The sequence below is a fragment of the Trichinella spiralis genome (assembly GCF_000181795.1).
Source record: "Trichinella spiralis strain ISS 195 chromosome Unknown Scfld4, whole genome shotgun sequence".
Lineage (NCBI taxonomy): Eukaryota > Metazoa > Nematoda > Enoplea > Trichinellida > Trichinellidae > Trichinella > Trichinella spiralis.
In genome coordinates this window covers 1026497-1039777 of record NW_003526943.1, presented here as the reverse complement: position 1 = coordinate 1039777, position 13281 = coordinate 1026497, and the positions used below count along the sequence as shown (strand labels likewise).

The window sequence follows — 13281 nt, the reverse complement described above, 5'->3', positions numbered from 1 at the left end:
TGTGCACTATATACGTATATATTTTTTTTAAACTGTAGTATGTAAGGCATAAATTTTAGAGGAAAATTTCATATCACCTCTGCAAAAAAATCTGCATAATAAGATATTTCCGAATCAGTTGCACATCGCTTCATCCACTGGTTGTTCGCAACTTGCATACTCTGCGATCCACTGCTGTCTTCTGATGCTGATGATCTTAAATTGAAACGTTAACCGTGCACATTTAGAACAGTTTCTTTTGCATAAATAACTTCTTGCATTATCAGTTGTAAATTATTTATCAAAAACCAAAACAGAATTGTTGCTTACTTTTTTTCATTTTTCTTATAATTTCTGCGACGAGTCGAAGCTGGTTTGAAAGCTTTAAAATCTTCTACTTTCTGCTTTTGAAGTTTCTCTTTTTGGAAATTATCACAAGGAGCCTGAGAAACGCCAACTTTTCTTTCGGATGGTATTGGCATGGAGAAACTGCGATGACGTGAAAAGCTAGCTTGCATCGTGTCTTCGTAAATTTGCCTCAGTCGATTGTAATAATAACACAGTGCCCAATGCACACCACTTTCTGCCCACTGCCTGATGAACAAACATCTCACCACAGCCACGTCCATATACGTTGCCTGCAAACTGCTCAATCCCAAAGCCTGCGAAACGGGTGTACTAGATTTGCTATCTCCACTACTAACTCCACCAACTGCATCGTCGTTTTTCAAATTAAGCTGTTTTTCATTAGCATCAAATTTCTGTTGCCCGAGAATTTCTTCAGCTCGGTGTGGCACGTCCATCTGAGATCTATTCGAGGGTAATTCATCAACAGGGTCCTCGCTAGGCGGACGAACAAGAGGAACCGGAGGCACCTCTTCGTGAGGTGAGCCAATTTTGTTGTACGAAAAAGCGGCAAACGATGACGACACTGGTGTTTCACTAGCAGCAGACATACGCTCCGAATTGCACGGAGATGAGTACTGTTGCGTAATAACTGAAAAGATAATGTGATTGAAAAAAATATAAATGAATCAGCTTGCATGTAATCGATAAATATCAAGCTCACTTCTGTGCTCAGGTGAGGACGAGATGTGTTGCGGGGAATTTTGATTACATTTGCAAGTGTTGTTTTCGTAAATTGCCGAATCGCACAATTCGCAGATCATCTTGTAATGAGTATAAGAGCCTGGAGTTGCCAGATCTTCATTCGACCAAGTGGTGGGGCCGCATATTTCACCCAAGCATACAAGCGGTGCACGGTCCGAACAATCGACAGTCTCTCCGCAGTTGTCTTCAATATAACTCCAATATCGAGCAATGCTTTCCAAGTTCATCACCTCGTCGGTTCCATTTTTTTTCTTCTTCTGCAAAATGCCATTGAACAAGCCTTCTCTGGATTCTTTCTTGCCATCTCCGTTGGTGGTTGTTCGCTTTTCAGAAAACAGAATGCTCATCAAGCTGGACTTCTTTTGCAAATGCTTGGCGTTGGCAATTTGCAAAGAATGGCCATCGTCCAGCTTCGGCGACTGGGAAGACAGATTTGCCAACAAATCAGCACCACCGCCCATGTAAATATTTTTGGCAGCAAGAGACGGTTGCAGCGCTCTCTTGAGCAGAGGCAAGCACATCAGTTGCGACGTGCGAGGTTTCACCGGAGCGGCGAAGCAGAGCACATCCGGCTGCTGGTATTGCCACAACGCTTGCCAAAGAGAAAGTCCCGCCTCGAGTCGTATATTTTCCACAATGTCCACCTGACTGAGCAGATGTACCAGCGGTACCAGCATGTAGACAAAAATTTGAATGTTCTGCACTGAAAATAGATGTTGATTGAGCATCTCTTCTTGGGTGGCAGTGCGGTGATCGTTGCTCTCCGTGTCCATGCATTCCACGGCCGAATCGAACACCAACCAGTGCAAAATGTAAAGCATCTTCAACAGCGACTGCGACAAGCGCCCTTTCTCTTCAGACTCACTGCGTTCGATCAGCAGAGCCGCACAACAATGCACCACATGTGGAAATGCGGTACGCACAAAACGCCATCTCGGTATGGATTTGATGGCTTCGGAAAGGTTTGGCGATAACCCGTGCAAAATATTCTGGACAAGCACCCTTTCAAATGTCTACAATTAAAAATTCGTTTAAATTATTGAAATCATGTTTGAAAAATATTCAAAACAACAAACAATTCATGAAACAACATTTGATCACTCGGTTAATCAATTATTCCATGTTTAAATTGTAAATTTATTTTAAATTTAAACTGCAAAAAAGTTAACAACAGGTGCAGCTCCTGTCAGCCGTAAAGTGAACAAATGATTGAATGCGTCAACACGGCTGTGGCTCTGAATTGGTAATGAAATTTTTTCAAAGAAAAAAAAACAATTTAATAAATTAAATTTCGAAAAGTTGTTTGAAAAGTAATAAGGAAATTTTGCTTACCACACATGATGCTTCGTGCAGTTTACCAATTTTCGGTCCAAGAAAAGGACTGAAAAGAAATCAAATATTTTATGAATGAATAAATTTACAAAAATTATTTGCTATTCGCTTATTTGAAGTTTGTAATTTTTATTTTTGGTAAAGATATTCATTCTCAGGTGATTTTCAAATCATTAAAATGATGCCAACTGAAAAGCAAAATGAATTTTTCATTTTGTGAACAATTTAAATGCTGAACAAGTTTCACTGGTTGATCATCCGTGAAAGTTACACATTATTATTATTATTATTATTATTCAAAAGTCATTCAATAACACACACACACACAGAGCAGTGTGAAAAAGCCAATGCTAGCTAACATCAATCGAATCATACGAACAATTGACAATACCAGCAGCTTTGTCCTGCGGGATGGAATTGCACTCTCATCAAACGATTATCTTCTTTTGATCAAATCACTTCCAAACAGACAAATACTCAACTGACAAAGTAAAATTCATATTATCTCAAACAATAATTTTTCACTTTTTTCAAAAAAGAAAAATAATAATTCTCAACTGAAATTATCTATACTTCTGCAATTATTCACTTTTTGTCAACACGACAATTTTTCCATTTATTAAAATTTTACTAGGAAACCTTCATTCACGTTCATTTTATTTCGATCACGGTGATCACCATCATCATCATCTCAATGCTTGAAAAGTTGTAAAAGTCAAAATACCTTTGTCTCAAATTGCATCATCTTATTTACAACTTTCCGTACATGACATCCTTGAGCAGCATTGTGATCAATGTATTCAATAAAAACTACTCGAAACTTTACATTTTTCAATAAAAAAAAATTCCCGTTTAATAAAATATTTCAATCAATTCTTCATAATAATTGACATTCGATTCGCTACAGTGTGAAATTTAACATGTTAAATATACAAAATTTGAACAAATATTGTAAAAGTGCGTAAATAATCAAGAAAAATTCTATCCTAAATTTCCTTAATAAACGTTAATAATTTCAATTAACCAATGTCGAGAGAAAAATTTTTGTGCATACGGAAATAATATGAAATAAATTTGAATAAAAAACAACTTGATTACAGTATGCTAGTGTATAGTTGGTTGATTTAAAATTCAAGTTATCCAATCAAAAAAAATACTAATAAAATGAGAAAAAGAAAAGAAAAAATACAGAAATAAATGATGAAATTGTGATTTAAAAAAATATGCCTAATAATAAAGTGGATGAAATAATTTCATTCAAAAGAGCCGGATATTTAGGAGAAATGAGCGCGGAATTCACAGTCGATCAATAATTAATCCTCGAAATGCAAAAAGTAAGCTTTATAAAGCAAAGCAAGCTATTGTTCTCAGCCATGCCATGCTATGGCAGAGCAATCTGATGGGAAAAGTTGCTGTTCACTAGTGGAAAAGAATTATTTGCTAGTTGGAGAAATAATGCATTGAATAAAATGAATATGTGCTTGCTTGTACTTTGTTTGTCGCCAAAGGAAGCTTTGTACGGGCAGTGGTACACAGCGGCCTTCGTCGGCTTCTTTACGCTTGCGGTCAAGAAATTCCGGCGAACCTGAGACCATTGTGCCCACTACACTGTCCAAAGGTTCAAAGCTGGCAAGAAATGTTGTTGTTGGGTAAAGAAAAATGCTCGGATGTTGAACATGCTGCTGCTGCTGCTGCTGCTGCTGTTGGTGGTGGTGGTGGTAAAGCTTGTGCTCAGTTGTGTCGTAGTGGTCAGTTTTGATCGATTTCCTCAAATTGACGACAACATTCACACACGGACACACTCACTTTCAAACGGGCACAGATACGCTGAACGAAAGAGCACAGAGAATGTAGAAGCGCTTTTAAGAAGCAAAGACGCGAAATCTGGCTCGATCGATTTCTAGACGGAAGCGGTTACCACCAGCCAGCTAGCCAGCCAGCCAGCCAGCCAGTTAGCTAGCTATAAGCTAAACCAGCACAGCTAGCCAAGCTAGCGAAAGCATGCGAACATTATTTGCATCACTGAGAAAGCGGTTCACACGAATTCACGCTCACAATTGATCGTTTGTCCAAGCAGTCGAGGCAGCTGCTCTCCGTCTTCCTCTGTTATATCATGCAGCATTATTCTCCATTTTGCTTTTCATCTTTCTTTCTTTCTTTATTTCTTTCTTCCACTCTCCCTCCCTCTCTCTTTCTTCTTTTATGCTATTACCAAAGAAACGGCTTTTCCCTTGGTCATAATTGACGTCATTAAGCATCACATACCTGATATTTGACGGCAGATTTCCAAATTGACTTTTAATTCAACAATACTCTTCTGTTCAGCTTGTGCCACACGCTGCGATTTATACTCTTTAATTTTACATTAACCAATATTTTACATTAAATCCAATTATAATAATAATGCATACACCTTTTACTTTATAGTTGTTGACTTTATCGATTATCCATTTATTTATTTGTTTGTTTGTTTGTTTGTTTGTTTATCCAGAGATCACCTCTTTCTACGCAACATTTGACAATTTATTTATATTTTTTATTGACAAAATAAACTTGTTCAAAATTTCTACTTACTGTGCACGATTATTCAACATTTCAACAGAAAACGACAACTTTGCGGAAACAACTTATTCCGTAAAATTTATAACAGCTGACAAGTAAAAAAACATTTTTTTCCTTATTTCTCATTTTTATTAATAAATTTCAGAATAAAATATAAATTATTAGAATATTTTTGACGTCAATTTAGTTATACTTTTTATTTTCAAAACTGATTAAAATTATCAAATGACCTGATTTTAACTTTTTAAACTGCAAGATTACTGTTAAATTTTTAATGTTAAAAAAATTATTATTATTATTATTATTACTGAAAGTGTTACTTTCTAATATCAATTCCGTTGTACAACAAATTTATCAAATAATTTCTTGTTGAACTTTTTTTCTATTTAAAAACAAAACATAAATAATGATATACTGTAATTAGTGTCCAACTGCACGTGAAATGATTGAATTTTCCATCTTTTGGAAATTTTTCAATCATAGAACACTCACGTCCAATCAACCGTTTCATTTTTTCAAATCAAATATTGAACGAGGTAAAATAAAAAATTTTTTTACATTACAAAATTGGTAATATTTAAATTTATTTTTATAATAAAATTTTTGAAAATGATATATGAATTTTCGACGAAAAACTTTTTCACCATTTATACAATGGAACAAATAACAGTTGCACGAGTGAATTTGAAAACATCACATTTTCAACAAACAAAATCTTGAAGAAAGAAAGAAGAAAAAAACAAAAATAATTGATTTATCGTTTAAGGTAAAATCATTTTTGCATATAAACAGAAAACAATTTTTAATTTTACAAAAAAAAATTGCAACTTCTTCACTTTTGCAGCTTTGGGGGAGAGATGAAAAAGCTGCAATCATCTCCACCACTGCTTGCAATGCTTTTGTTTATTTCAAAATAATAAATCCGACAAAGTGTGGAAAAAAAGCCGATACACGTTTCAATGTTTTGCTATACACACGCGCTGAAATATAAATTGTTTGTTTCATGTTTCACATTTCTGATAGCACAATTGGAAAAAAATTCTATTTAACATAAGCATGTATCATTTTGAAAATTTTTAATTTCACTAGAAATTATTTTGTTCAACAGATAAATCAAAGTGAAATTTCACAGAATATATATTTTTTTATTACACACAATGAAGAACAACAAACTACTTGATTTTCTTCTATTAGATCTTTTAGTTGAAAATGTTATAAAAGAGGTAAATGATAAATGCTTTCCACAAATAGCCCACTAAATGATATTGAATAATATAATATATAAAGTATACATAAGTGAATATATGGATTTATATGCATAATTGTAGATAATATTGACTTTAAATGAAGTAGCAATTGGTAGTGTTTCAGATTTCACAGATGAAAAATATTGTTGTGGTCACATGTTTGTTGGTAAATATACTGATGTTGGTGCAGCGGTTGTTGGATTCGCTTGTCCTGATAAATGCAAAGGTAGAAATGCAGCGTTATTATTATTAGTAGTAGTAGTAGCAGCAGCTATTGTAGTGTTAGTAGTAGTATTTGCAACAAAAGTTGTATTTTGAGTTTCCATTGGTAACTAGAAATTTTAAATTCAAAATATTTACATGCATGAAGAAAATGAACTTTTTACTTGGTAAAAGCTGCGCATGGTGTTCAGATTCGGCGGGTAGCGTTGCATGGAAATTTCATTTCGTATAATTTCTGTTGGATAGAAATTCCAATGTTGATCAGATTGACGATACGGTGCTGCCGTATTGATAAATTCTTGTCTTGTGTCAAAAGATGGCCAAGTATAGTAGGTTCGTTCATTTGGAGATGTTTTCTTTATGATTCGCTTTCTATGTAGAAAAATAATAATTTTATATTATTTATTCTCTTTTATTAGAAGAAATACTACGACCAATAAAGAAGAACATTCATCATAATCACTACTCTCTCTATACATAGGTGTATATGTAGTTCCAACATTTATTTGTTGTTAACTAACAAAATTTCAACTACTGATAAAACATTGACTTTTCTCCGAAATAAAATCAACAAAAACATTTGCCATTTGATTTATCATCTAGTGCAATCAAAATTAATATCACATTCAGAATCTTTAAATGCAAATTTTTTAAGAAAAAAAGGCATAAAGTGAAAATTTAGTCAGTGAAAAAAAGGTGAAAGTTTTTTTATTTGAAAAAAATTTCCCAGAAGACCATCATCATCTTTTTTTCGATTGTTTCAAATTGTTGAATTAAAATGGAAATTTTTTTAATAAATAGTATTAACTTTTTACTTATTGAAATTTTGAACATTCCCATCCTACTCATATTTAGCACAGTTGACCGTTGTTGCAGTTGAATTTTTAGAATAATAAATCGGATGAGTATTAATAAGAGAAATAAAGTTGTGATTAATTGAAATTAAACTTGTATTGTGCGTGCATTTTTACCTTCGTTTGAAATTACCATCGGAGAACATGTCGTCGCAGTCCGGCGCCAGGGTCCAATAGTTGCCTTTACGGTCGCTGCAGCTGAGCAGATTCTCTTTTGGAATTTTGATGAAACAAGTATTCAACGACAAATTGTGCCGGATACTATTTTGCCAACCTCTCTTGGCGTTGCCTTGCAACGAGTTGTAATATGGAAAATGGTTCTCGATGTAGCGGTATATTTCGGCGACGGTCATTCGTCTGTGCGGATGACTTTTTATGGCCAGCGAAATCAAAGCCACATAAGAATAGGGAGGCTTTTCCAAGGGAACCGTCGTCCTCGTCGATGTGTACAGCAATTCTCGAGTGTACGATGTCTGTAATGCTGGTGGAGTTTCACCGTCGAATGAAACAAACGAATGTGCCGAATCGGATGCCGGCGGTCGGTTCATAATTTATATTCAAATATGACTGAAATGAAATTATAATTTTTCCCAAAAAAATAATACAGTAATAATAATAATAATTGGAATAGGAGAGAGTGCGATGATTATTATTTTTTTCTGGACTGCAAAGAAAGTCAGACCGAACTTCACCGATGATAATGGAAGAAGTGAGTAGAAGAAGAAAAAGAAAAAAGAGAGAATCCGAAACTGACGAATAAGAGAAAAGATGAAAAGAAACAAAAAACAACAACACCACCACCACCATCACCAGTTGAACAGTTAGTATAATGTCATACTGTAAAAATATAAATATTTTCTTCTTAACAATATCGAGTCAAGTGCACCAGTTTTGATTTAATAAATGAAAAATATTATTTTGCAAATTTTCTCAAAATTAAGCTAAATTGAGCTTCAACATTTCTCTTAATAGAAGTGTTGAAATCGGGGGAAAAAAGAAGCAGCAAAAGTGATTTTGTTGGAGATACAGGGAAAAAAAAATTCGTTTTACCGTTGCTTCTGCTGTTGCAAATTGCCCCTTTGAACACTGGTGAAAAAAGATCCGCCGCGGCCTATATCAAAGTGCTCCGCCGTCGCCACGTTGGCGTCTAATCTGGCCCATCTCTTTCTTACAATTCTGTATATATCTATCTCTTTTACAAAACAATGTTGCAATGCAAAATATAAATATCAAATTGCACATCTTTTGTGCAAATTTGTTTTTTTTGTTATTATTATAATTATTTTTAAAAAGAAACATAAAATTTATCATGGACAAATAATTCAATTATTAAAGATTTTTAATTGATTCAAAAATAATACTCTGATAGCAAAGATAATTTCACTTTGTTTTTTATTCAAATGCCCATCTCTTTGGAAACGACTGAATTTCGAGTAGTATTTTCTAAAACAAAACAATTTTCTCTCTTTTTTACTTTTATTACAATTCCCACACAATGATGTCGTTGTACATTTATTATTTATTCTACGGAAATTTTAAACAAGTAGTATTTATTTCCAAAAACATACACTATGGGAAAAACAAAAAAAAAGAAATCAAAATTAATTAACTATTTTCATTTTCTTTGAAATATGCAAAAATTAAAATAAATATATATACACATGTTATTTTATTTTTTTGAAATTCTATTTATAACTTTGTACATTTGCGAACATGGACTGGTCAAAAAATTTCGACACCAACGTGTTACCAAAATCTGATAACAATCTTCAACGCTGCTGAAATTGAAACATTATTTTCTATCTGTTTATTTATTCACTTCTTTTTTTTTCTTTAAATATTCCAATCTTTCACACAAACCGACAGCATGCATCACTTCACTTCAATTCAATTGCGCGCACTGAGCGTACGTTGCAAACATACAGACAAACAAACAAAATTTAAATTATTTTCCAAGTTGTTTCTTGTTATTCATTTCTTGTTCTGGTCGAAGAAAAATAAAATTACAACTTATTCATCTTGCATTTTTTTTTCATAAATATAAACGATACGCAAAATTTTGTAAAATTTTAAATTCAACTGATGCAAAAAAAATTGCGACGAAAATTTTTGAATAAACAACAATACACACGCACTTTGCCATTCATTCCTGATACGGTCAGATTTTTAAAAATAGTCAAGTTCGAAATTTTCAAAAACAAAAAACTTTTTCATTGCTTTTCGGGCAACGGCTCGCCTTTGATCACCGCTTCGAAATCGGCCGCATCCAACGTTTCACGCTCTATCAGACATTCTGCTAAACGCTTGTGTGCTGCTGCGTGCAATTTCAAAATTTTCATCGCCCGTTCATAAGATTCCTACACAGTCGGAGAAAAAAGCAAAATCCAATACTAACTACAACAATTCACAAAAAGTCGAACAAAAATACCTGCAAAATTCGTTTCACTTCCGCGTCGATAGCTTCCATCGTAGAAGCAGCAGGTCCTTCACTGACGTCGTATATGACATTTTTCGATCCTTTGATCACCCGAAATCCAACCTGCAGACGCGTGACTTTATTATATATTGTCCTATTAACAACTGAAAAACAAACCCTGTCTGACATCCCGAAATGTTTGACCATCAACATTGCCAGCTCTGTAGCCTTTTCCAAATCGTCTGCGCAACCACTGCTCACCATGTCCGCACCCCAAATTAACTCTTCCGCCGCTCTGCCACCCATGGAGACGTCAATCATTGCTAACAATTCCATTTTACAATGCACGTGTTGATCTTTCTCCGGTAGGAATGTAGTCTGAACAACATAATATTGTACTTTAATATTAAATTTAAAAAAAAATACAACATTTCATCATACTAAACCGAGGCTACTGCCGCGAGGTAAAATTGTTATCCTGTGCACAGGCGTAGCATGCTTTGTAAAATATGACACCAGTGCGTGTCCCGCTTCATGATAAGCAGTTACTAAATTGTCTTTTTCATCGGGGATGTAATTTTTCCTCGGTGGGCCTAATATTATTGGATTGCAAAATAATAACAATGTCTCATCAATACTACCCATCAAAATCAAATCTTTAGCCATTTCAAGATATTGCATAGTTACGCTTTTTTGGCCATCCGACGCGGATTTCAACGCAGCCTGATTAACCATATTCTCAATATCCGCTCCTTGAATTAACAAAATGCCAAACAACTTCAATTTCAAAATAAATTTCAAAAAAAAAAACAACTAACCACTAAATCCTACAGTGCCTCGAGCGAGTAATTCTGCGTCGACGTTGGCATCCGCCTTTATTTTCGACAAATACAATTTAAATATATCTGTTCTTCCTCTCACATCCGGCAAACTCAGGTGCAGCTCAAGATCAAATCTTCCAGGACGAAGTAAAGCGCTGAAACAAAAAATCACAACACGAAAAGCAAAATAAAAAAGCACAACAACAAAAATAATATCATTTATATATGCTTACGGATCTAGATCTTCGTGACGATTCGTGGCCGCCAACACGATCACTCCTTCACTTGGTTGAAAGCCGTCCATTTCAGAGAGAAGCTGATTGAGCGTCTGATTCGGATACGAAACTATGCTTTGGTCAGTACGTCTTGTTCCGACAGAATCAATTTCATCAATGAAAACAACACAAGGTGCTTTCTCTCTAGCAGCAGCTATTAGGATGAAGCATTGAAAAAATAAATAAATAAACAAAAATATACGCAAAAATTTCTCACCGAACAAATCACGCACACGTTTTGCGCCCAAACCTACGAACATTTCTTCGAATTCAGAACCAGATGTATTGAAAAAATTTACACCAGCTTCTCCAGCTATCGCTCGAGCAAGCAACGTTTTACCAATTCCGGGTGGTCCAACCAGCAAAACACCTGAGAGGAAAAAATTTGCTTGGTCAAAGAGGATTTTTTTCCAACTTTTAACAAAATTTACATTCTACCTTTAGGTAGACGACCACCCAATTCCAAATATTTGTTGGGTTCCTTCAAAAAATCCACAACTTGCATCAATTCGTCCTTTGCTTCATCAATCTTAATTCAACAACTTTATAGCAATTATCTTTCAAAATTAACATGAAAAAGTTTATGCATATATAAATATGCACCGTCGTTTGGAAAACAAAACAAAAATGTACAATTATAGTTTTTGAATGTAATATGCTTCAACATTTATTAATGCACCCATTCGTGATTATTAATGTAACAAACTTGAATATCATTAACTGCAATCAATTGGAACTACTTTAAAATAACCTAACTTTCAAAATCAAAATTACAGTATATCATAATAATAAAATAAAACATAATTATTTAAATTTTGTTTTGTTTTATTTATATATTTTTGATGCATGCAAATAAGTACAGAATTAATTTTCCAAGAACTGAAAAGTATGATTTTGCAAATGATCTTAATCTGAAAGATAAATTATGAAAAGGAAGTTGCAATTAATAAACATACTCCTTTGACATCGCTGAAGTCGACGAGAATTTCCTCGGGTGAAATTTCTTTAATAGTTGAAAACAGCTCTGCAACAAAATTTTAAGAAAATATCAGCTTGTTTATATGTAAAACGAATGAAATAGATTTGATCTTACTGTCCGACCACAAGCCGTATTGAACGTACAGTTGGAAAAAGAATGGAAGCAAAAACAATATAAATACGAAAAGCAGAAATTTTTTTGTAAGACCACCAGAAGCCAAATAGCCTTCAGTAAAAGCACGCTGAAAGTGAACACTGGGATTGAAAGAAGCACTGAATAAGCGAGGAAACTTTGGATGTACCTTAATTAATTCCTTTGATTCTTCACTCTCTGCTTTTTCTACCAAAGTTTCCAATTTTTTAACACTCCCTCGCCAAGGAAACAAGTTCAAAAATTTCAGAGAACGAATCTAAAATTTGCATTAAAATATTGTATAAAAATTTCGTCTCTTTATAATTTCTGTTCAATTACAGAACTTGGTTTCTCTTCTTTATTAATACTTTCCGTCACGTGACGTTTTGTCTTGAAACCTCGAAATTGTACATGCATGCAACCTCGCTTGGTAACAATTTGAAATAACTGATTTTCGAAAAGACAACTGAATTTTTTCAATTTCGCTGAGCTGGAAAAGACTGAAATGTCTTTAAACAATAATTCTGCGGATGTTAAACATTTTAAATCGTTTCGACTGTCGGCAAACGTATTTGGCTTTGTTACTTCGCTGATCGCTGGTAATTTCAAATTTCCATCGAACTTGACAACGTGATCACGAATCTTTAATGGTATTTTAGTAAATTTTCAATTATCATCATAATCAACAATACATACCAACTTGCACGAAGCAGTCGATGTTATCTTTTTGACAGAAAGTAGACGACAGATCACTTTTGGCAACGAGAGGCACTTTAAATATTCGCAAGGGTGCAAAAACGAAGGCTACAACACAGTAATCTTCTTATTGTCAAATATTGATATTTTTCGTAATTTACTGTTACAGGACTTGTAATGAACGGACTTGTCATTTCAGATATTCTTTTCGTCCAAATAACTGGCAACAACAAAATGCTTCATACAAATTCAATCACATATACACTGTCTGTGTTTCTATGTCTATATTTAAAGAGAGGATGCTTTACAATTTGTCATATTGACCAGAAAGAAAAACAGACCAAACCAAATTAATATAATCAGTTTAACCTGTCAAGTATGAGTCGAAATAAATAATTTTTGAAATTTTCTTAATTTATCAAACAATTTATTGTGAAATGTAACAAGCAACAACTGAAAACTGTATTCTGATTAATTTTACAAATGTAAAATAAAAGTTAAAATAAGAAATTTTCAATTTTGCATACCAATTAATAGTATTTTTAATTTATGTAAGTGTAAAACAACTGCCACTGAAAAAGAAGTAACTAATGAAAATTATTCATGGAATACTACAGTACCTTTATATATCTGTAAATCAAGATAGTATAAAATTT

The 13281-nt window shown here is 33.7% G+C and overlaps 3 protein-coding genes across 3 annotated transcripts; 1 reads left to right on the top strand and 2 right to left on the bottom strand.

Annotated features, from left to right (window-relative positions):
• Positions 1-68: 68 nt before the first annotated feature.
• Tsp_00238 (secretin receptor) lies at positions 69-4543 on the bottom strand. The gene is made up of 9 exons (XM_003376007.1): positions 4461-4543; positions 3942-4188; positions 3146-3241; positions 2797-2843; positions 2422-2470; positions 2262-2324; positions 1049-2102; positions 310-976; positions 69-195 (listed from the first exon to the last, which is right to left on the bottom strand). The coding sequence occupies exons 1-9, from the start codon at positions 4541-4543 to the stop codon at positions 69-71; spliced, it is 2433 nt and encodes an 810-aa protein (XP_003376055.1).
• Positions 4544-5637: 1094 nt separating this feature from the next.
• Positions 5638-8136, top strand: Tsp_00239 (secretin receptor). The gene is made up of 7 exons (XM_003376006.1): positions 5638-5661; positions 5828-5944; positions 6312-6539; positions 6644-6785; positions 7448-7638; positions 7730-7848; positions 8043-8136. Exons 1-7 carry the CDS (start codon positions 5638-5640, stop codon positions 8134-8136), a joined length of 915 nt encoding a protein of 304 aa, XP_003376054.1.
• Positions 8137-9516: 1380 nt separating this feature from the next.
• Positions 9517-12819, bottom strand: Tsp_00240 (putative ATPase, AAA family). The gene is made up of 13 exons (XM_003376005.1): positions 12787-12819; positions 12626-12700; positions 12269-12571; positions 12005-12206; positions 11775-11842; positions 11257-11347; positions 11036-11188; positions 10777-10972; positions 10554-10698; positions 10169-10499; positions 9900-10120; positions 9735-9845; positions 9517-9663 (listed from the first exon to the last, which is right to left on the bottom strand). Exons 1-13 carry the CDS (start codon positions 12817-12819, stop codon positions 9517-9519), a joined length of 2076 nt encoding a protein of 691 aa, XP_003376053.1.
• Between the last annotated feature and the right edge of the window lie 462 nt (positions 12820-13281).